The sequence below is a fragment of the Bremia lactucae genome, linkage group LG9 (genome assembly GCF_004359215.1).
Source record: "Bremia lactucae strain SF5 linkage group LG9, whole genome shotgun sequence".
Lineage (NCBI taxonomy): Eukaryota > Oomycota > Peronosporomycetes > Peronosporales > Peronosporaceae > Bremia > Bremia lactucae.
In genome coordinates, this window is record NC_090618.1 from 3,194,480 (window position 1) to 3,217,793 (window position 23,314).

General features: G+C 44.9%; 4 protein-coding genes across 4 annotated transcripts; 1 reads left to right on the forward strand and 3 right to left on the reverse strand.

The window, feature by feature from the left end:
- Positions 1-533: 533 nt before the first annotated feature.
- Positions 534-2,970, reverse strand: CCR75_006659 (uncharacterized protein). The gene is made up of 2 exons (XM_067964727.1): positions 1,218-2,970; positions 534-1,156 (listed from the first exon to the last, which is right to left on the reverse strand). Exons 1-2 carry the CDS (start codon positions 1,655-1,657, stop codon positions 598-600), a joined length of 999 nt encoding a protein of 332 aa, XP_067817939.1. The 5' UTR covers positions 1,658-2,970; the 3' UTR covers positions 534-597.
- A 412-nt stretch (positions 2,971-3,382) lies between these two features.
- Positions 3,383-4,931, forward strand: CCR75_006660 (uncharacterized protein). The gene is made up of 7 exons (XM_067964728.1): positions 3,383-3,580; positions 3,635-3,773; positions 3,845-3,883; positions 3,945-3,993; positions 4,056-4,312; positions 4,380-4,553; positions 4,611-4,931. The coding sequence occupies exons 1-7, from the start codon at positions 3,483-3,485 to the stop codon at positions 4,794-4,796; spliced, it is 942 nt and encodes a 313-aa protein (XP_067818321.1). The 5' UTR covers positions 3,383-3,482; the 3' UTR covers positions 4,797-4,931.
- A 240-nt stretch (positions 4,932-5,171) lies between these two features.
- Positions 5,172-7,123, reverse strand: CCR75_006661 (uncharacterized protein). The gene is made up of 7 exons (XM_067964729.1): positions 6,795-7,123; positions 6,544-6,732; positions 6,333-6,482; positions 6,232-6,268; positions 5,760-6,164; positions 5,638-5,689; positions 5,172-5,575 (listed from the first exon to the last, which is right to left on the reverse strand). Exons 1-7 carry the CDS (start codon positions 7,091-7,093, stop codon positions 5,253-5,255), a joined length of 1,455 nt encoding a protein of 484 aa, XP_067818320.1. The 5' UTR covers positions 7,094-7,123; the 3' UTR covers positions 5,172-5,252.
- Positions 7,124-7,782: 659 nt separating this feature from the next.
- Positions 7,783-9,054, reverse strand: CCR75_006662 (uncharacterized protein). Its single transcript, XM_067964730.1, has 4 exons — positions 8,846-9,054; positions 8,601-8,785; positions 8,475-8,541; positions 7,783-8,413 (listed from the first exon to the last, which is right to left on the reverse strand). Exons 1-4 carry the CDS (start codon positions 8,942-8,944, stop codon positions 7,850-7,852), a joined length of 915 nt encoding a protein of 304 aa, XP_067818323.1. The 5' UTR covers positions 8,945-9,054; the 3' UTR covers positions 7,783-7,849.
- Between the last annotated feature and the right edge of the window lie 14,260 nt (positions 9,055-23,314).

A 23,314-nucleotide genomic window follows, 5' to 3' on the forward strand; every position in this document is an offset into this window, starting at 1 on the left:
CAGAGACTAGCGATCTGTTTCTTTTTTACAACGGCAAAGGTCACATATCAGTGCCGCGTCACCACCCTTGCACATTCCATGTGGCGAGAATGCAACGGGAAGTAATGTTGGGATTATCATGGGAATGGCCAACCAGCTGTCATCGTGTGTATGCACTTTTGCCAACAGGGAGACTGTGCGCTGTAAGTCTCGTCATTGAGTAATTTCGCACTCTGAGTCAGTAAACGGCGCAGCTCGTGACACCTATTTAAGTTAAAGCACGCACGCTCACTAGCATAATCAGTAACCTCTTAGAGAACTGTTCCTGTCAAGTTAGGCTAAGGTGCTAGTGTATAATATTTGCCTGCTACATTCGGCTGGCTCGAAGCTTTACAGTATATTCACAGGCTCACACTCTTTAAAGGGGTTGTTTAGAAAAAAAAGCATTTGACATGTATCATCAAGAGTAAGAAACTAGACCAATGAGTCTATTATCAAAACACCCAATGAATTGCAATACGATATGTTCGCACTGATTTAAGGGACGAATAGCAACTGGTTTAGGTATGAATTATATTTTTGCTTATCAGATAAGGCGACGAGTTCTTTTCTCTGGAATCACAGCCACGAACGCTCAATACTATCTTGGAGAGCATCAGCAACCTCTTCAACAAACTGAAACGGCACGCCATGTCCTCCTGTCTCAAAGAACATTGCTCGTACGTGCTCTCCCTTCAGATGTTCCACCAGAGTCACAAAGTTTTCGGGTGGAATCATAATATCGTGCTTGCTTCCGATAATAAGGATTGGAAAATTTGACTTCGCGACAGTTGCCAATCGCTCGTTCGACACCCAATGTGTCAAAATCGCCATCCCTTGAGCAAGCATCGCAAAGTATGAAGAAGATTGGTTCGCAGATTGCGGCGTTGAATGGTATTGCGTAAGAGCGTTTTGCACTGTAAGTCCATTGCGACCTTCCAAAGTTTTTTCTAAAATGGCAGCGGGATACAGCAGCTCTAATAGACAACGCATCGATTGACCAAAAATCGAGCCTAAGAAAGGTCTCCACATTCTCATGTGCGGAATATACGCGCCACGGGTCGTCACCACAAGTGAAAGCGAGCGCACACGATGCGGTACTGTCGCTGCCAGCTCCTGTGCAATCATTCCGCCCATGCTACAGACACACCGCAAATGATTAGCAGTTGCGTTTCGCAATCACCAAACCATGACATTACCTGATACCCATGAAATGTGCCGAGTTCCAGCCGACATGGTCCATTAAAGCAAGCGTGTCTTGCGCCATCTGAGTGGTCGTATAGCGCGTATATGGAGTGTCGCTCCCTCCTGCACCGCGATTGTCAAAACTGAGAATATTTAGCTTTTTCCCTCGCGCCTTTGTGTCCCACTTGTCCAAAAGCATATCAATAATGGGAGCACAGCCTTCTTTTGTCATTACAAATCCATTGATCATGACTAAATTCTCTGCGGGCAAGTCTTCGGACTCGGGTTCGTCGGCGCTGCTCTCAATCGCGTACTCGAGCGTAAGTCCCGTACGCAGCGTCGCCCTCTGGATCCGGTCCTTTGGAAAATGTTTGGACACAGAATATAGCGCTTCAAGGTGGCGCTCAGTGTGGATGCCCAGGTCAGTAATGGCGGGAATCTTGTCAATTTGCATGGCAGCTTCTGTTATGGAGGCTAGCAGCACGCAATGATGTGGACCATGCAGACCGAAATATAATCGAATTTGTCAGGGATTGCGTTTCACGTAGATTACGCTTAATAAAATAGTTAAATAAGATTAGGTCCATAGTTCGCTATAACCACATCCTCTTAGCCTTCCTGGATATTTTAATCTTTTAAATCACAACACGTTACACATTATTACATGTTGTCAATCTCCTATGATTTTTCCTTGCTTGTATGTGACACTAAAAAGAGTCATGTAGACATTGATTTCGTGTGAGAGGTCTGGGTTTTTATTGACACTGTCAGTGCTTTTCCTCGCTCGCATCCTTTATTCTCTGACACAATACGTCTACGTCATCCTTTATTTAATACATAAGCCCTTGATAACCTTGATATCCATCACACAACGCTTGAAGTTTTGGGTCCTTGGACACAACTGCCATCCCATATTCCAGATGACTTGTGGTATCAAACCCCATCATCGTTGCGAAGGTAGTCAAACTACGCTTTGTCGAGTATACCGAATAATCGCGATGTCCCTTATGGGGCGGGAAGCTGAATTAAATTAAGAATTGCATGGCTATTTGTCTATATTCAAAGTGTTGACAACACGAACCCTTTCGACACAAACAAGATCTGTTGCCGTTCTGCATCGGCACATAATAAATTGTGATCAATCTAACGAAAATGCAGGCAAGAGCACCATCGGGATCAAATCCTTTTCTTCGGGCGCCGTTTCATACTACAGAATCACACCAACGGCAGAACAAGGTTTTCGCAAAAGGGCGCGATGACAAAAACGACAGTCGTCAGTGTGCTTATTTATGACGATCGAAGTTATAATTATACCATTGGAGCAGAAAAAGTGATCTCTTACGTTTTGCAAAATCGGCAGTGGTCAATGAAGCAACCCCCCAAATCTCCATTTCTTTGTGCGTCAGCTGTGATTTCGACAAACGCGTCATCTTTCTAGATTTACCACGGGCCGGTAATTGAATTTGTGATGCCGTTGCAGGAACGTTTGGCTCATTCCGAAAATTGCTTTCAAATTACAGCGATATGAGTGTGTTAAGCAGCTTGCAATGAGGGCAATAGCCATTGTCGCAACCAAGTTCACCATAAATGAAGCCGATATCGTCGATGCCAAGGAGTTTGAAGCTCACACCACCGTCGGAAACCTTGCAACCGACAGGAGAAGCGTTTACCGTAAAAATTACGTTGTCAAGTTGCTCTTATAAGTGCTAAGTGCTATGATTTAGGTTACATCGAATAAGAGCACTTCGGGTCGTGTACTTGAGCCTCTAAATTGTAGAGCCGCTAAGGCCGCATTAAAGTAAGACTCTTTTATCTTTTTGGAGATATGGAGCCTCTTTTAGGTAAGGACATCTTCGTCTCTTGCGCAACACTCCTCGTTAAAATTGGCAACTTCTTCAATAACAACATGATCACACGCAAATTCAAAATAATGCACTAGCATCAGTTGCTTCAGCACTCTCACATTGTGACTTTAGGTAGACTCCCACTAAACGCATTGAACGCAACAGGAGGACGCCTGAAAGGAAAGGATACTTTTGGCTTTTGATATCTTAGAGAAGACAACATAATCTAAATTCATTTTTATCTTTTTTAATTTAGTCATAATATGTTTGTTACGATCGTTGACAAACCTACATGGGTGCAACTCTGTAAGTCGTCAATGTCGCGTTGACCACTTTTCACCATTAAACGCTATAGCTGAAATTTATAGGTTTTTAAAAGGACCATTGTCATCTTTAATATTATCGATATTACTTTTTGCGTTTTCCTAGCTGGTCATGCTGACAAGGCTCCACCTTCCGTCCGATCGAGTTTCGCTACAGTTTCGTGGCCGACGCTGCAAAGTATCTCAAGCTGTACGCTTCTTCAGTACGGCGTACGTAACGCTATCGCTTAATGATATAAGAAAGCTTAATTCATGTGCCAACAGCAATCTACGAGGAATAAATTCTAAGAAGAGCGGGGACGACGAACTCACGAATTCGAAACTTTGGGAAAAGGTGCTATCCAATCACCCAGAGCATGTAGAAGAGAAGGGCGGCGACTTGCTTTACGAATATCCGCGCAAGGTGCGGCAAATGTAGTGAGCCAATTTGCCTTACGACTCATGTCTTACGCTCCTTTTTATCGTGATTGACAGAGCTATTTTGGCTACATGTCTGCTGGCTCTCTCGCTCATGTGTGCTGTTACTATTTTAAGTGACAATTTAGTTTGTAATACTTACATTTGATTTGTCTAGATTGCGTTTTGGTCATGGCTTAAAGGCTACGAGCAGAGTCTCGTAGAGAGTACGTGCTCGGTGTAGGAAACGCTATGTTTTTAAGATCCTTACTAATGAGTGGACTCCTAGTGCATCCGGTGCTGGGAGAGCCAACATTCTATTCATTCATCTCGGACGATTTCGGCTCATCGGTGGGCTTTGGCATGAGTATTCTATTGGCTGGTCTCATTGGCTTCCAAGCAAGGGTAAACCGCTCTTTTTCATTGGAAAGCGCCATTTCATATCAAGTAAAATCCATTCCTTGTGCCATACAGCGAACCGTAGCTCGCATTTCCATCGTTGCAGGAGGGGACAAGCTGCGATTTACGACCCATAAGTTTTTTGGGGTTCGGCTTTAAACTTGAATGTATGCAGTCTTCATGATCCTGTTTAATTTCTCGTGTTCTTGCTTAGGATTTAGGACCACCCATTGATGTGCCGATTTCATGCGTATCGGCCCACCCGAATACCAAGAATAACATCATTTTAAAATTAGCCAGCACTCGTGGTTTCTTCTTGGTAGACACGAAAGGCCAATTTTACAATCGCGAAAAGCTCGAGCAAATGATCACATTTCGAACAAATTCTGTACGTCAAGCATGCCAAAAAAGTAGTGTCTTTTACCAACCGAATGTCAACTTACAGAAAGAACACAAGGCGGGGAGGGATAAAAAATCGATCGTTAACGTGCGTACGGATTTGCCACGCGTCGATCTAAAAGCCGAAGCTGCTCAGATGAAGGTCAAGCGGACATTGTCGCGCCTTAATGCTCGTCACGGCAATTTGTTGGGCAAAAAACATATCTCGAGGAAGCATGGCAAGAAAAAATAGAGTTTAGACCGACCTGTTTAAAACAACATGACAGCTTAATGTTTCTTAAATTACACACGTTTGACCCTTAATCAACTTTAGAACAACCACGTAAACTTGCGGGCCATATAACACAGTAGCAACAGTTCTCCGACTGTCTTGATAAAACGAATGACCAAGTGTGCGACGGGATAGACGTAAAAGACGCAATTTATTATACATTGAGCCAAAATGGTCACGAAAAAGGGCCTTTTGTCGCGGGTCATGCAACATGAAATTTGGCATATTTGAGGCATGATTTTTAATTGTTCTTGTGGGATTGAGAGGTGTTGCTGAACCTAGTGTGAAGGTAAAACCCCGCCACTTTTCTTTAATTCAATTAGAAAAATGACGACATTGGGCTTTGCAGGTTGTTAGGTTGTATTACAGAAACATCACGTCTATGATACTTTATATTCCTCTTCCTATATTGCATATTTAAGCTTCTGCCGACAAGAGACTTTCAAGCGTCGAACGACCAATCCAAAGGAGTGCTGGATCTTCGCGGACTAACACAAACTTGTCCAACTGGTCTTCAAAGCCAAGAGCAAGTAAGAATTCCAAGCACTCGGGGAATTTTGCCACCTGCCCGTCAAACAGTCGATTGGCTTTCCGGATAGAACGAAACTTTTCATCGGTTGGGTGTGTAATAATGTTCGAAACAATTTGATACAGCAAGGACGCTGCCTTTTCAATTAACGCTGTGCTGTAATGGCTCTGTAAATGATTCACAGCGTCGTAAATGCGCTTTTCGCGTCCACCTTGAACATTATAATGCAAACAAGTTAAAGCATATCAGAGAACCAAATCCATTCGTACGTACTCATCGCCAAAGTCGCAAGCTCGATATCAGCAGTTTCCGCTTGTGTTTGAGGCTGTAATAAAAGCAAATTACAAAGGGATGACAAACACCAGAAATGAATAAGAGGATGTCTTATTTCGTACTAGAACTCTCGAGGCATGCGACGTATTGGCCGATTGAGGCCGAGCGATATCGACATCTTTAGCCTTTGAATCCTTCACCGTCCAACCTTTATCAGCCGGTTCCGTTCTCGATGCAATAGCCGAAACCTCTTTTGCAAGCAACTCGTCCAGATTTGGGGACAAATAAAGAGCTTCTTCTTGAGCCCTTGGTTCAATTGGCGCAATACGCAGCAGTCGGCTACTTGGTAGTGTCCCACCACCAAGTCGATTTCCACTTAAACCGCTTTGAGAGAAATTGTTTTGCGGTGAAATCAAAGATAATTCACCAACTGTGGCACCACCGCCATTCGTCCAGTCAAGTTCATTACACTCCTTCTCAACTTGGCGCATTAGCTGGTAAAACTGATTATTGTGCACTGAGTAGACCTACAGAAAATTACGCAAAAGTAAGTTTTCACTCCAGTCCGTCGTATACGAATCAGAAAATACTCACATTGTGTGACAATTCGTGAAAGAGCACCTTCTTGATACTAATTCAAATTCACATTTAATTAAGTATACTGCCAATTCTTCAATAAGTATCCATGAACCGACCTCAAATATTTGCGAAATCCTAGCAAATCATCCGTCCGCAATCGAAGCAAAATCTTTTGGCCCATATTCTGATTCAACCCCATCACACATACGGGGTCCACACCAACTTTTCCATCTGGCGGCATTTCGGCCAATACCCCAACGCTCCATCTACCAGCAGTCCCAAATCAAGTCAGTGCAATCGCTTCAAAGTCTCCATGACATTCCGTACTTATGTTTGGCCATAACGGCAAGTATGCCTCGATCATTTGCCAGCTTTTCAAGAATCTCTTGCGCTTTCTCCTTCTCAGCAAAGTGATTTAAAGGTTCAATCGCGTGAAAGCGGTAGTTCGTGGACAATGCGTCACGCGCCTGAGTCTTTTCATTCCGCTTGGCAATATTGACAACGCGTCGAGTCTCCCTGTTGCAGTCTCAGATTCAGTTTTTTACACGTCATTCACGATTCTTCATCGTACTACGCACCGAATCGTATTATTCCGCTGCATAACTCTGTGTGAGGCCTCCATTTCTTCAATCTGCTTCATTGAAGCACCAGTCATTAAGCGCAATGACATTGTGGTATCGCACACGTCACGTAGCAGTCTTGACGGGTCGCTGCAGTCAATACGATGGCGCTTCTGAAACAATCGCTGTGCGTCCTTTTGTACGCCCATGAAACATTCAATTTGTGCTTGCAGGTCAGCTACTGAAGGTGGCAATTTGTCTGAGAAAATCAGCGCGTAGGCTTGATCCTTGTAGCTTACGTTTACTTTGAGAGACATGATCAGTTGAAAGTTAATACGACAATGCAGAGCTTCTGAAATAAGTACTAATCAATTTTGTTCTTGAATTAAAAATGAGCCTATTCTTATGATGACGCAATCTTTTTCAAATGTTTTCTTGTTGCCGTAATGGCTACACCCGACGTGACAATCAAGAGATATATTTTGGGACCTATAAATGGCACGAAATTGGATTGAGGTTTAATTGAAAGAAAAACAGCGTGAACCATCGTAGTCTTAACCATAAACTATGCCTACTCGGGATTGGCAGTCGTTTAATTTAAATGACCTTGTCAGCACCGTATGAGAAGTTACCGAGGCGATATAAGCATAAGAAATTAAAACGTCAGGAGAAGGCCATTGCTTTTCGATAAAGAAGATTCTGGATCTTCTTACTTCAATTAATTTCGTAATGTTTCGCGGAGTTTGATGAGCGCCAATGAAAAGACGACGACGGTCGGCACATTTGAAGCACATCAAAGATAATCATAGGTTGCTATATGTACACCTGAGCAATAAATTCTTTGATTTATGGGACGCGGGTGCTATTAAATTTTTATGCGTTCTGCTTGGCTATATGTCGCCGGTGTACAACTTGCAAAGGGTGTAACAAAAAAAAAGCTGCAAATGGGTACTTTGATGTTCAACGTTTGCGTTGTCAACTCATTTATTGTACCATAAAACGGAGGTAAAAAAGATGCAAAAAGGATATTTTTATTCATGATATTATCAGAGCAAAATCGATTTTTTTTTTACCTACTCTTCAGTGTTAAGCCAATCCAATGTGCTCGTCTTATTCTTTTGCGCATTTCCGTCTAGACCAATGAGCTTATTGCATTCTTTTGACAACTCGGCAAAGCCTAATCGTCCGCGTCGTTCAATAAACTTGGCTACTTTGTCCATTTCCTCTTCGGTAATGTAAATAAATTTCCCCCGATCGTCCACAATGCCCGAAAGGCGATTGGCTGCCTGGAAAGACTCGACGCGATTCATTACTTCTTGTGTAGCCAAATTGAACGCATTAGCCAAGTCTTCAAGCAACACCACTTTATGTGACACAATGTACTCAATAAATTGCTGCAACAACCTCTGACTCTCTTCACTGTCTTCAGTCAGCTTTGTACCCTTCTCTTCAATCGTAAACATGTCTTTCCAGTGGTCAAATTCTTTCTTCTCCTTGCGCTCTTTGTCTTCTTTTACTCTCAGCTCGTGCTCCTCCATCGCTGCTTCGATCTTGGCTTCCTCTTCGCGTTTAATGCGATACGCTGCCTCTTTTTCCTCTGCAAGACGTTGGCGTTCTTCCCGTTGCTGCTGGTCAAACTACAGCAACAAACGACCACGTTAGAAGCGTCAGGTCCGGTCTTCCAAGCCGTTTCCATACCTGACGTAGCTGTTCCCTTTCTCGACGCTTAAGTTCCTTCTCAATTTCTTTTCTCGTCATTGCACGCCTAGCTTCGTATTTCAAATCATTATTACTAATGTCTCGGTCTTATTTAACACCACGTACGGCTCCACGTTGTTGTCTTCCGTGGCCGCGACTGCTTCATTTTGAGCTGCTTGGACAGCTTCAGCAGGCGCTATGTTCTCTTCTCGCCCTGCATTGCGTTTCTTGCGTTCCTTACGCTTACGAAGAGCTGCCAGGCCGCCTCTTTCACCACGTACCACCTCGGCGTGGTCTTCGTGAGCAACTTTCTAAATGCAAAAAGGTGTATTTTAGGTTGTGCGATGAGATTGAGCCAGCTAGATGCGTACTTTCGTTCCAGCAAAGAAGCCTAAGAGGAAAAAAAGAAGCAGAATCGTCGCGCCAAGGCCCCCAAGCGATATTAAGAGCAACAGACCGTCCGACAGCATCGATGTCAATACCGATGTTACTATTGTGGTGATACCGTTTTTCAACTATTCCGATGTAAGAGCAATTTCGATAAAAGAGAAGGCTTTCAATAGCACGGTCGTGATTAAAATAGAAAATAGTGCCCAAATTGTGCATTTTATTTTGCCACTATTGGGGTGGTTGTAATGGGGGCACACATCAAGGTTGGAGAAACAATTTTCATTACACTTTGCACACATCAAGGTTGGAGAACCGTTGTTGTGGTGCATTGACTTTATGGGTAAAATACCCTTTAATCTAATTTAAAATAGTTACTTACTTAAAATAAATCCCTTTATTATGGGTAACATCTGTGGTCGCCGCCAGATAAAAATCTGGCGGCCAAAATTTATTTTAAAATTTATCTAGGGTGAGGTTTTCAAATTTAAATAATTAAATAAAGTGCAGTTACCCTTTGATCTTAAAGCATTAAGTGCCTTTCTAAGGCTTGCGCATTGATCTGTAAGTGATAGAAGCCTTTCTAAGGTATATCCTCTTGGGCACTAGTTGCCACTTGGTTCTACGAACCCCTGAATCCCTTAAACTAGGATTCTTTAAGCTTTAACGACTCCCTGAGTTGTTAAACCCATTAGTTCAAAAGAATTAAGTGACTTTCTGAGTCTGAAAGTCTTCCTCTTACTTTAGGAGGTAGCTCCTGGGGTAGCACTTGTAGTCAATCTCCGCCTGAGTCCTTACAAGACTGGAACCCTCACGAAGATGGACGAGGTTTCAGAATTGTCAGAAGCGCAACGCGCCACTTATGACAAGCTCAAAACCTTATTTGGGCTTGAGCACGCGGAATGTATTATCTCCCAGGGAGCAAAGGTCCTGCATGCAAGGCTTGAAGCCTTCATGCGGTACGAAGCCTCCCTGATCGGTCAGGTACAGGACCACTTAGCGGCATATATGCCTACCCGGTACATCTCTGTACCTGAATCAGAGCCAAGGGCTCGCCCTCTAACTGTAAATGGACATTTGAAGGATAAGAGGGAGAAAATCTCCCTTTTTGAATTAAGCAGATGGAAATGTCCATTGATTCCGCCTTGTTCTTAACAGAACGGCAAAAGGTGGCTATGGCCATCTCCAAACTTGGAACTTGGAGGTAGAGCCATGGAGTGGCACAATCGTGCAGCACGTCCATAAACGACGCTTTTCCCTCATAAGATTCGCTACAACAGCAAATGACTAGTATGTTTTCACCGCCTGATCAGGCTTTTCGCATGAGAGCACGGCTCCTAGCGACTCGACAGGGTAGAAGAACCCTAGGGGACTGTCCAGGAGTTGAAAACTCTCATTGCATTTATGCATCAAGACCCGGTGCACGAAGCAATCGTAGTGACCATCTTGAGGGGGTCTCAATGATGGCGTTGCCCGAATGGATTATTCCGATCTCACCCCTCTACTTTCGAAGAGGCAGTTGCCAGAGCGCTACGCGCCGAGTTCGTCTTTAAGTCTGCTCCCGTTAGAACGCCTGTTTACTGAACAAGATCTTCGAGCGCATGGGTTCCATCGAATAGAGCGGAACCCATGGATTTGAGCCTCGTCGAGGAAGGAGAAGAGCCTCATCAATCTGTAGGACAGCATAAGACCATCCGTAGATGTTATATGTGCGGAAGCACGAAACATTTACGTCTGGCCAGTCCTCTTCAAAATTCACGTAAAGCTTAAAAGAGCTCCAACTCCGATCTATTCCAGAGATCTGGTACGGTGCGGGAAAATGTCGATACCCAGTAGGTACGGGGCGCCCTACTGGTGGAGACCTAGTTTCTGTTGAACCTCTAGGAGGTGAGAATAAACAGAACTTAGCCCCAATTAGCTCGGGGCTTAATGGCACGGGGCGAGAGTACAAGCCTGGCTTGCTAGTCGCTCAAGCGACTGTCATGGGCTTTGATAAGCCGTGGTCAATTTTAATTGACTTAGGAGCGTCTTGCTGTTATGCTCGACGCCTTTCCTTTGAAGGACGTCAACAATACGTTAAGGCATTTAAAGCGCATGCAGGTGATACAATCACTGTTCGCTTAGCAACTGGGACTTGTGTCACTATTCCCAAAGTTCCATTGAACTTGGGTATAAAGTTTGTGGACTCTGACAATATAACGCTGTCCGTCCTCGATTTGGATTCGATAGATGATCTCATCCTTGGTATGGCTTGGTTAGAACACCATGAGCCATGGATCGATTGGAGGTCTAAGACCTTAGGCGCCACGCGCAATGCTCCTAGCAAAGTTTTGGAGAGTCATGAACCCACCTTTGCTAGGCAACAAAAGCGCTATTGGCTCGGATCATTGAATAAGTCTGTCAGTGTTTTAGACATTGGCATGTCTGAGTTAATAAACTCTAATGTTGAATACATTAATTCTGCGCCCGACTCAGCAGAAACAAGTGGAGCGGCACGTACTCCGTCGAGCGACAATCGCTATAATAACGATTCACTGAATTCTGAAAGCATTGTTGGCCTAAGGCCGAATCATCAAGGGTGCAATATCCCAAGATACGTGGAGTCACGGTCTAAGTCCACCAAGTATGGTCGGCCGAGGTGGCATCATACTGAGAGTCAGTAGTGACACTGTTGGCGATTTGCCAGGACCTCAAGGGTGCAATATCCCTGAGATACGTGGAGTGGCACGTCTAAGTCCACCAAGTGTGGTCGGCCGAGGTGGTACCATACTAAGTGTCAATAGGGACACTATTGGCGGTTGCCAGGGCATTTTGGGTCAAACCCTTCTAATGCACGTGAAGCGACACGAAAATGCTCGCGGGGTAAGGAAATTGAGTTTCCGAATTCCTTGTCGGATGTCAAATTAACCACCATGTCTTGTATAGAACCAATACAGGCTGGAAAATCCGGGGACGGGAATCTCCCGGCCTCCAAGAGGTGTATTGTCTCTACTCCAAGACAGGATGGACACGAAGCATGTATACCCTCACAAAGTGATACGAGTGAGCAATTACATACGCTTGTAAATGGTGTAACAGGTAACATTGAGGAGGAACTTAGCCTTGCGGCAATCCCTTCGTTACATGCTCTTTTAGAGCTAGACGAAATGTCTATTAATGAGTGCGGCCGAGCCTTAAAGGCTGGCGACTTATCTGAAATGGTGGTCATTCGACCAACAATTGAGTTGAACTCATCGTCACTTCTAGACGAAGCTGTCCTGAATGAACAAAAGCTGCACTTAGTGCGCGAAATGGGTGATCGATCCTTAAGGATCCTACGGATCCTTTTTATTCCTTGATTAAGGAATTCCAAGATGTGGTATGTAATAACTCACCATCTGTATTACCTCCGGATAGAGGTGTTCGTCATGAAGTTGACTTGGTTGTGGGAATCAAATACTGTGTCACAAGACAATAACTTTTCCCACGGGAGCAGAGTGACGTCATTGACGATTTCTTCCGTGCTAAGCACGAGGCTGGAATGGTACGAGAGAGCAAATCTCCTCATTCAACACCGACATTTTGTGTCAAAAAGCCAAATGGTAATGGCACATTATACATGCATGTAATAAGCTTAATGCTGTCGCTATACTAGCACAAACCTCATTCTTAGAAAGGATGTTCTTCAGAATAATATGGTGGGATATACAATGTACAGTGCATTGGACTTAGTCAATGGTTACTACCAATTGCTCATGCGAGCTAGCGATATCCCGCTTACAGCGGTCAGCACCCCAAGCGGCATTTATGGGAGTGGCTGGTTATGCCACAAGGGCTTTCCAACGCCCCGGCAACATTTAATCGTCTAGTGACGCAACTGTTTCGCCCTCTCGAGGTTATACACAGACTTATTTCGATGACATTTTTGTCCAAAGTCGTGCGGAGCAGGGTCGGTGGATATGGAAAACCATTTAGATCATTTGCGAGCAGTGCTCGAGTGCATGTGGACAAATTAATTGTATGCCAATGCATCTAAACGCATTTTTGGCGCAGACGAATTCCTTTTTTAGGATGCTTCATTGGAAAGCGAGGCCTTAGAGCGGATCCCGCTAAGGTAAAAGCCATAGTAGATTGGCCGGTTCCTAAAAACCAAAAGGATTTGCTTAAGTAGTTGGGTCTCGCCAATTACTTATACAAATATAGCGAAAATTACGCTTATATGGCTAGGCCATTATCTAATCTCCTTAAAAAGGATACTGAACGGTGCTGAACTAGCACCAAAAGTAATGTATTTCGAGCAGTTTCGGATAGTCTTACCCATGCCCCGATTCTGGCACTGCCAAACCCAAATTGGCCTTTCAGTGTCGTCTGTGACGCATCTGATTTTGCCATTGGCAGTGCTCTGTTACAAAGAGATGTTGAGGGACATGAACGTGTTATTGCGTTCGAGTCTAGACAGCTGAAAGCTGCGGAAAAGAAATACTCAGTTCATGACAATGAGTTACTTGCTATCAAGTATGCTCTCGTCAAATTCAGAGTTCATCTGCTCGGCTCTAAGCCGTTTGTGATATATACAAATTACGCATCATTACGCACGGCGACTAAGTCGACCCATCTCTCACAAAGAATGGCCCGATGGCTATCCCTTTCGTGTAATACAACTTCGAGGTGAAGTATAAGCCCGGCAAGCAGAATGCTTTGGCCGATGCGTTATCACGCAGGCCGGATTATAAGCTTACTCATTTAACGACTATCTCGTCGCCTATTCCTGAATTAATCCGTTCAGCTTACGCCAAGGATGAACAGTGTGTAGCTCTGCTACGAGCTTTAAGAAATCTGATTCAGGTATTAAATTGCCGGAACGTTTGCGTGCAAGGTTACATCGATTTTCTATCGATAACGATCTCTTGCTTTATTGCACAGACGTCGCGGACCCTCCGCGTGTCGTTGTTCCTCATGATGAGGATTTGAAGTACCGAATTCTCTACGAGGCACACGATAGTGTCCTTGGTGGTCATCTCGGTAGAGAAAAGACCTACGGCTCTATATGCCAGCGTTATTGGTGGCCCAAACTTTATAAATGGGTCAGCACATATGTCCGTATATGCAGCACTTGCCACCGGTTTAAACCCTCGGCGCATGCTGCTGCGCCACTGGCGAGACTTTCCGTCCCCATAGGTTGCTGGGAGTCCATTACTTTGGATTTTGTTTTCAAGCTACCGAAAGATTCAGCCGGTAGTTCCGGTATAGTGGTCTTTCTGACCGTTTGAGCAAAATGGCTCACTTAGCGGCCGTGCCGGATTCCATTGATGGAGAAGGTACAGCTACGCTGTTTATCGATCGCGTGTTTCGACAACATGGTTGCCAGTGGCAATTGTCTATGATCGGGATCCCCGTTTCACGGGTAAAGTCTAAAAATCACTTTTCCGAGTGCTTGGCACCAGATTGGATATGTCCACTGCGGACCATCCGCAGACCGATAGTCAAATTGAACGTGTCAATCGCGTCATTGAAGACGTTTTACGCAGCGTGTGTGCTCAGAAACCAAAGCGCTGGAGCTCAATGCTCCCAGTGGTGGAGTTTGCGTTGAATAACGCTGTTCATGCCTTTACAGGCTATACTCCATTCTATGTAAACGGTCTTACCCACCCACGCGTCCCATTAATGATACAACTGCGTGGTTCAGGGCTTGGTAGGGGATAATTAGCCGATAAGCTTGCTGATATCAGCCCTGTTACAGTTTGGAAACGAGTAAGCAAGTTTCTCGCGATGCGATTTATTGTGTTAAGACACGTAAGGGATACGATGGCTGATAACCAAGACAAACAAAAAGAACAAGCAGATGCCAAAGGCAGAAGCTGTATTAATTCTAAATGCATCAAATGCTTCCGCAGAAATTTCAGCTTCCTCCCGCGTTGCTTGATGCGCGGGGGAACCTTCAGTTTCATATGGAGAAACTTTTAGGCGTCGTCGTCGTAAGGGTCAATACCAGTATCTGGTGAAGTGGCTAGGGTACCCCTCTTCTTAAAACTCTTGGGAATTCGAGGTACCTCTTCGGCAAGATTGCCCGTACGCCGTTGACGTTTTTGAGCGCCATGCTCAGGGTCAACTCGCGTCAAACGACGCTTCCCACCACTAAACGTGGGATTAGGTGGATCTATAGCCTCAATGCGGCTTGGATCCATGGTTGTACGGTCAATCGAAGCACTGAAATATCGGCTAGGCCTTTCTTCGTTTTGTGGCATAAATGCCGAACGTAACTGACCTTTAACCTTAAGCTTAGCGAAATCGAAGCGAAGCTTCCGTTCTAAACGAACATCACCTCTATACGCAGGCTCTCTGATATTTCAAATTTTACGAAGTCGGCGGGCCCGGTGGACCCAGTTCTCAAATGAGACTTCGTTTTCACTCCTTGTTTCGTTTGGAAACAAAACGATCGGAATTTCCCTCATGGAGGTCACCGAAGCCCCACGGGCTTGATCACGTAAACGCGTCAGATACTGGCTTCGCGTCATTACCTTTGGCGTAAGGTATTGCTCATGAAGAGCGTCGCGGGCAGCGATGTCATCCGGCGTCCTCGCCGGGTCACCAGAGATTCAGATGGCCAAGCTATGGCCCGCTATCTCTTTGAGACGCTCGTCCGCACTAAGCGGAGTGAATCTATATTCACTATGAGCCTTAGCTTTCGCTATTTCGGCAGCTCGGCGACGAGCTCTTTCCTCTATGAGGATTATCTGCTCTTGCTCTTCGTCGAGCGGATTCGTGATGATGTTGGACTCAGGGTCCCGTGTCCTGCTCAATGCAGTTAAGACATCAGCGGCACCACGTTTTGGGAACGGATTCGGGGCCCGCCGACGTTCATCCAGAGGGGAAGGCGTGCGAGAACGACGCTTTTGCTCTTCATCATCTGATGGAGTGTGACTTTCAAAGTCCACCATTCCCTCATCGTCGAGGAAGGTGCTAAGAGTCTGTGATTCACGCTTGATTGTCATTAGACAAAGGAAGTAAAAACACAACCGAACGGTTAGCTGTTTTGGTTCCAACCTCAAAGAGGAAATGAAGCGAATGTTGTCACTCGGTGTCAACAGTCTGATGGGGAAGGGTGTAATGGGGCAAACATCGGTTGTAGATCCTTTGTTATGTTACATTGACTTTATGGGTAAAATACCCTTTAATCTAATTTAAAATAGTTATTTACTTAAAATAAATCCCTTTATTATGGGTAACAAATGTGGTCGCCGCCAGATAAAAATCTGGCGGCCAAAAATTAATTTTAAAATTTAGCTAGGGTAAGGTTTTAAGATTTAAGAAATTAAATAAAGTGCTTTCGTTCCCTTTTGATCTTAAAGCGTTAAGTGCCTTTCTAAGGCTTGCGCATTGATCTGTAAGAGAAAGAAGCCTTTCTAATGTATATCCTCTTGGGCACTAGTTGCCACTTGGTTCTACGAACCCCTGAATCCCTTAAACTAGGATTCTTTAAGCTTTAACGACTCCCTGAGTTGTCAAACCCATTAGTTCAAAAGAATTAAGTGACTTTCTGAGTCTGAAAATCTTCCTCTTACTTTAGGAGCGAAGTAGCTCCGCTACAGTTATACAACGGCGCGCACCTCGCTGAACTTACACTTAAATAGATTGCCATGTGTGGCAAGGCTTGCCTGCGCTGAGATGGCTTTTAAAATTATTGATTAACTTTGTAACGAGAAGGGAGCTAAACGATAGATTGAGTAACGCAGCGGCCAATATATAAACATATTGTAAGCAATTTCAGAATAGTGAATTTATGTAACGGAATGTATCGTTATATGAAATTAACACTTGTTGTTTGTCAATTAATGTATTATCTAAAAGGTAGATAACATATCGGAAATTTTTATTTACATAGTAATATTTGGGAAGCTTGTCCATTGGTAGATATATGCCATCATATATGCGTGCTCCTCGGTCCAGTCAGCACTGGACGCCCGCAAAGTGAGACAGATAAGACTTTATTACATGTTTTCTATTAGTATATAATCAAATTAGCAAGAATCGATTGAAACAGAAGAACTTAATTATATTAAATACAGTTAACTTTAAACCTTCCTTAAAGCAAGTGCTTTAGAGAAAGTCTTCATCTGCACGTACTAGTGTACGGGAAGTGACGTGCCACTCGCACTGAAGCAGTGCGAAGTGGAGTTGTACTGAAGCAGTACAAGTCGGCAGTGCCCCGTTACACCTGGTAGCACTCAGTAGTCCGTCCAAGGACCACAGTTCTATCATCTAACATGGACAAATTAGATGATTAATAGAAATACGCATCGCGTTCCGCGTGATAGGGTACTCCTTTATAAGTGACATAGAAAGGAGTGCGGTCGAACGAATGAGTTCGACCGTAGATGCTGTCCGGTTTTTTTTTTTTTTGGACAGAGATGCCCTCCATTCAGTTATCAACATAAACTTGACGAGGCGAAGGAGAAAGTAGCCTTGCTTGATCAGCAAGGCTCTCATCAGTCAGAAATGTTGAGGTTGCAACAGGCACAGACCCCTGTACCTGGGATGACGCACACGCGTCGTCCGGAAACCTTGAATATAGATATCTCTAAGTATAGGGGAGTCGATAAGGACTTACTTTTAAGGTGGTTCGTCGAATGGGAAGATGCCACAAAAAGCTCGTCACATCGTCGGCGAGCAAATGCAAGTCACATTTGCTCAATCAAATTTGGCAGGTCGTGCCAAAACTTGGGCACTAGGCCTCAAGTTGCGCGACCCATTGGTATTTGGCTCGCTAGAAGCTTTTCAAGCCCAGCTCAACCAAACGTTGATTACGGTGTTCATGCAAAATCTAACGGATGGTCTTAGGAAGACCCATCTGTTCCGCTTTGAACTGGATACGCTTGAAGAAGCAATATCCGTTGCGGAACAGGAGGACTTTAGTTCGAGACAGGCTCAAGCTAGTTCGTCATCGTATTGTCCTCCGAGACGACAAGATATTTGAGGTCCAGATTTTATGGACCTCTCTTACGTCGAAAGCAAGAGACCTCGCTTTTTGAACAATAAGCGATTGCATCCCTGCAATCGCTGTCAAAAGTTAGGTCACTACGCTCATGAGTGTAGTGCCCCACGCCCAGCACCGAAAGGTACTGAACGTAATTTCGCAACAGCGAGGCGGGCAGCAAAAAAACGGTCGGGGTCAGTAGGGGCGCAGTGCCCTACTGATCCAGCAACCTCCAGGGAATTTGCAAATCTCTTATCGAAAGTTGCTCCAGACACACATTCATCATGAAGCTCTGCTCCTGGCGATGAGGTATCCTTTATCACCTTGAAGTTAAAGTGACAAATGAATTGTCACTTAAAGCCGTAGTGGACCGTATGGCGTCGAAAAACTTTTTTCGTCGCCAGTCGCTAGAGGGTCGTACGCTCAAATATGCTGAGCGCAACATCCCTTTAACGAGGATGACGATGCGTCTAGAGACAGGCGGATCGATAACAGTGATGAAACGCGTTGTAAAATTTCACTACACGTAAAAGATTTACAGTATGATGATGATTTCATCGTACTGGATTTGGATGACAAATTTGATGTCATCCTAGGTTTTCCTTGGCCCAGAAGTATGAGCCAAGAATCAGCTGGCAACATCGAACCGTAAAGATGCCTCCCACTTGTTCATCAGATGCCATCTGATGAACGTTTTGGAGCATCCACAAGTGTGTGGATGTACTACAAATGAGTGCGATGGCTGCTTAAGGTCACAATGTGATTACTAATCACACTGTGGAGTCAGCTTCCGGCGGCTGTGCGAATGCACAGGCAGCGCCGAAGGTCCACCACTCGAAAAAGTTCGGTGGATTGAGACATGAATGTACGCCTAGCGGGCGACATCCAAAGAATATATTGGTTGTCCAAAAGGGACAACGCGATGTTCCTAGGTCGAGTAGAGAGTCGACCGTAGAGGACCCGACTATGATAGCGCAATCACAGTCGAAGAACGTTGAGGGAAGAGGTCCCCACGTACTTGAGGAGAAATCTCCTCAATAGTTGAAGTTACTAGACTTCAAAATCCCGAGGATTTAATCCCTCGGCAGCCTGTGGATAAATCCCAGGAAGAAACCGAGACAATAAATGTTTTGGTTACTAACGGTTCAAGAGTAGGCGCTTATACTCTTGATCTGTATGCGCCTCCGAAGTTAACTTCGGAGATAACTCAATTAACAACCTTAGAACCTAAGCAATTCTTGAGAGATCTGCATGGTGGTAAAATCAAGCAGATCTACGTACTCGTCACAGAGGACGAATACGTAATCGACATTCGGTCAGCGGTGATTTTTGCAGAGAACGAACGGGTTCTCAGCAGCTCATCGATGGACGAAAGTGTCCTCGATGTGAAGACTCGGATTGAAAGATACACTACTCAATCTTGGGGTCACTCAAGGAAAATCCTCTATACGAGGATTTGATTTTAGAATTCAGGGATGTATTCCCTGAAGCAGTTCCATGCGAGTTGCCTAAGGATAAATGCACTCGACATGAGATCGAGCTTAAACCGGGCTCGAAGTACTGTGTCATGAAGCAGTGGCCACTGCCTCGTGAACAAGTACTTGCGATCGATAAATTCTTTACCGATCGAGTAAAAGCGGGCCATTTGAGGGAGTCAACCTCCCCACATAGCTCTCCAACCTTCTGTGTGCGAAAGGCCACAGGAGGGTGGCGGATAGTGCTCGCATTCAACAAACTGAATGCTGCAACAGTACCCGCTCAAACGCCGATACCTAGAAAAGACGTAATCATAGATGGTACGTCTAAGAGTACGATCTTTTCGTCTATGGATCTGATGGATGGGTTCTAATAAATCCTCATGCGTGAACGGGACATCCCGAACACAGCAGTGAGCACTCCCAGTAGGATGCTCTGGGAATGGCTAGTAATGCCACAGGGGCTTAGTAACGCCCCTGCAACATTTAACAGATGTGTAACAAATCTGTTGAGACCGGTGCGAGAATTCGCACCGAGTTATTTTGATGATGTATTCGTCCTAGCCGGGCCATGGACGGTATGACGGACGTGGAAGTTCATGTAACTCGCGTTCGTCAGGTTCTTACACTTCTGCGAAAGCATAAGTTGTACGTAAATATCAAGAAGGTTTTTCTTTATGCCATCAAACAAAGTTGACCGTAAGTTTTGCAACAGCAGTATTATTCTTACTGTTGGAGTGCGCAGCCGGCTTGAAATCGGGACGGCGTGACAAAGCATCAACGACGACGTTAAGTCGTCCTGGTTTTATTCCACGAAGAAATTAAATTCCGCGAAGAAGGATAGCCACCTCGCTATTCTTTGCGAGAGGTGTGGGCTGTTTACGGCCATGCGTAATGACGCATGGTCCGTATATACGATGAACGGTCTATCTCATCGGAGATAGACCCTAAATTTAGCCAGTGCATATTTCATGGCAAGGAGTTCCTCACCACGCACTGGGTAATTGCGTTCAGCTGGTTGCAGCTGACGCGATCGGTAACAAACGACGCGCTCCGCGCCATCTGTATCGTATTGCATTAATGCACAGCCGATTGCGAAATCGCTGGCGTCACAGACCACATGGAATGGTCTGTCTTGATCTGCAATCGCCAAGACGGGCGATTGTATCAAGCTTTGCTTGATACCTTCAAAGGAACGCTGACAATCAGCGTTCCGTAACCATTTCTCGTCTTTTCTCAAGAGACGAGAGAGATGAACTGTCATCTCGGCATAATTGCGTGAGCACTTGTGCAAGTACGCCGCTAGCCCAAGGAACAATCTAAGTCCCTCTACATCGACTAAAATTGGCCAGCCGGTAATCGCCTGGATCTTTTCGAGATCAGGGCGACACAGAAGATAAGGACCTTCTGTGTTTAACGGATCATCTGATGAATTTATCCAATAATTTCTCAAAAATTTACCGGCTTTATATCGATCGTCATCCGATCGTTACACAACACGCAACGACTTACTGTAATACACAGCCGTTGCCGGTGATACTCCAAGTGTCGTCGTCCCAACTCACAATGATTTGCGATTGCGTATCATGTATGAGTGTCACGATGCACCAGCAATTAGGCATCGCGGCGTGAGAAAATTTTTCTCACTGTAAGTCGCGACTTTTACTGACCCGCCAGTATCAGCTCGTGCGCAAGTAGATTTGTGCTTGCAAAGTGTGTCAACGGGTGAAGCCTAGACCTTCATCCCGTGCACCTATACGACCTTTATTATTTCTGGAAAATTATTTCCGGCAGAGTGTTGGCAGTCCGTATCTTTGGACTTCGTCTTCGAATTTTCCGAAGACGACCACAACAACAATGGAAATCCTGTTTTTGTAGACAGATTCAGCAAAATGGTACATCTTGCTGCAGTACCAGAATCAATAACGGCTTAGGGCTGTGCATGTGTCTTCATCGACACGGTACTCGGACTTTACAGTTTACCCTGCGAACTGGTCTCCGATTGAGGTCCACGATTCACGGCGGAGTTATGGCAATCGTGTTCCGATCTCTCGGAACCACGGCTGACTATGTCAACTTCTGATCATCCAGATACAGATAGTCAGACGGAATGCGTCAATCGCGTCCTCGAAGAGATACTTCGGGGCTACGTCAAATCGTATCCGAATTGGAGCAAGTTTTTACCGATGGCCGAATTCGTCATCATCGATTCGGTGCATGCGTCGACAAAACATACGTTGTTCTTTGTGAATGGCTTGCGCCATCCACGCATACCCACCCAATTAGAGGAATTCTCTAGTTTAAGAGGGGGCTAGCCTCGCACGAGCAAAAGAATTTCTGGCTCATGCTCACCACGCGTCGAAATTACTAACAATGCGAATGATGTCGAAGCAATCCACATCGAATATGAGAAAAATATCATGGCAGTGCGCACAAAGCGCACTGAAAAGGATAACAAAACAAATGAGTCAGCAGAGGAATTTTTTGCTGGCTAGAGAATCAGTAGTCCGTTTCGTACAGAATTCTATTGCTAACGCAGTGGACCGGCAGAAACGGAACGCAGACAAATATGGACGAGCAAATGTTATTTCATTTAAAAATTAATGACCCAGTACTACTACCAACGGTAAACTTACCTAAGCATGTAGTCACTAATGTGGGTAGTAGTAGGCTACTACCCAAGTTCATTGTAACAATCCGTTAACTGCATTGCAGAGGCAATATGTACACAATAGATTACCACGAAGGATGCAAACGCATCAATAATTAACGTTGGTCGGCTCCGCCCGTATTATCAGTATGCGGTCTCTTCCGCGGACGGAATCTGACCAGCCCTTTCAAGAATCCCTAAAAGATTCTTGTGATCACGAACCAGACTCTCATGCTGAGTCTGGAGATTGTCATGCCGAATCCGAAGTTCCTCGAAATCACGATGAGCTGACGACAGCTCGTCACGAAAAGCGTGATATTCCGTTCGTACTCCAACATTGAGTAGGCAGTTTTCGAACGGTCTTCTAACCGTTCGATCCGGTGAGCCAGCATCGTCTGTTCTAACGAGTGACACTTACCGCGCTCGTGGTCAGGACCTACCTACAGTACATGGAGGTAGTGGTCGAGTTTGTCGATCTTTGACTCGAGATCCAACATATAGGTCGGATCTAGTTTTCCCTCCTCCACCCCAACCATTAGTGGATTCCCATGATAGTCAACGCTTCCTTAATAAGCGCATCGTAAGCGACCGTGATGTGAAGGGGCGGCGAACGAGATATCTTGTTCGCTGGTGCGGTTATCCACCTTTGCATGACAGCTGGGAGCCTCGTCCCCAGCTGGTTGTCGACGTTGAGGGCCTCATCCATCAGTATACGAGACCCATTGGATTGATCAGAAGGTCTATTGGAAAACACGCGCCCCTGGCGCTTGTAAATCGATTGCAAAATGTCAATCGTATCGCGCATCTTGATAGAGATGCGAGTCCTTTCCCAGAACGAAGAAAGGGAATAGACACCCTCTTTTACTCGCTTCGTGTTGTCAACACAACACGGACAGGGATCACCCCACGTGAGGCATGGAAATCCTGCCTCACATGACAACCGATGCAATTTATACCTTGCATCGATTAAACTATGTTTGTTTCTCAAATTTAACGCGAATCGCGTTAGCTTTTTCAAGCCAGCCTTCGCGTTCAATGTCTTTGACATTGCGAATGAACGCACTCCAGGCTTGCATAAGCGAGACTTTATCTCGCTTATTCTTGCCACTATACCATTGATGTTTGAAAAAGCATCGAGATAAAAATCTTCTTCAGCGCGAAAGTTCTTCGCGCTGAGACCAAGGCCATGTAGCTTTGTCGCAATAAATGAGGGATATTTTTTGTAAGGAGTAGTCTCTCCAGACAAGCTATTTATTAGCCGTTCGGGCAAAAGCCACGGCTTTTTCTCAGGGAAAGACGAGGTATTTTATTGTCTGCACTCCATTGAGTGGTACCCACTGAAGCAGGAGTACCACAAGAACTTTATTACGGTGGC

Bases quoted from the DNA above. Each gene is read 5' to 3' on its own strand.
- CCR75_006659 (XM_067964727.1), bottom strand. From the start codon at position 1,657: ATGCAAATTGACAAGATTCCCGCCATTACTGACCTGGGCATCCACACT. The intron at 1,157-1,217 runs GTAATGTCATGG...GTGTGTCTGTAG, and splicing joins GCACATTTCATGGGTATCAG to CATGGGCGGAATGATTGCAC.
- CCR75_006660 (XM_067964728.1), top strand. From the start codon at position 3,483: ATGCTGACAAGGCTCCACCTTCCGTCCGATCGAGTTTCGCTACAGTTT. The intron at 3,581-3,634 runs GTACGTAACGCT...ATGTGCCAACAG, and splicing joins GTACGCTTCTTCAGTACGGC to CAATCTACGAGGAATAAATT. The intron at 3,884-3,944 runs GTGTGCTGTTAC...TGATTTGTCTAG, and splicing joins CTGCTGGCTCTCTCGCTCAT to ATTGCGTTTTGGTCATGGCT.
- CCR75_006661 (XM_067964729.1), bottom strand. From the start codon at position 7,093: ATGTCTCTCAAAGTAAACGTAAGCTACAAGGATCAAGCCTACGCGCTG. The intron at 6,483-6,543 runs GTACGGAATGTC...GACTGCTGGTAG, and splicing joins GCCGTTATGGCCAAACATAA to ATGGAGCGTTGGGGTATTGG. The intron at 5,576-5,637 runs GTACGTACGAAT...ATAATGTTCAAG, and splicing joins GCTTGCGACTTTGGCGATGA to GTGGACGCGAAAAGCGCATT.
- CCR75_006662 (XM_067964730.1), bottom strand. From the start codon at position 8,944: ATGCTGTCGGACGGTCTGTTGCTCTTAATATCGCTTGGGGGCCTTGGC. The intron at 8,542-8,600 runs GTACGTGGTGTT...ATACGAAGCTAG, and splicing joins GAAGACAACAACGTGGAGCC to GCGTGCAATGACGAGAAAAG. The intron at 8,414-8,474 runs GTATGGAAACGG...TTGTTGCTGTAG, and splicing joins AAAGGGAACAGCTACGTCAG to TTTGACCAGCAGCAACGGGA.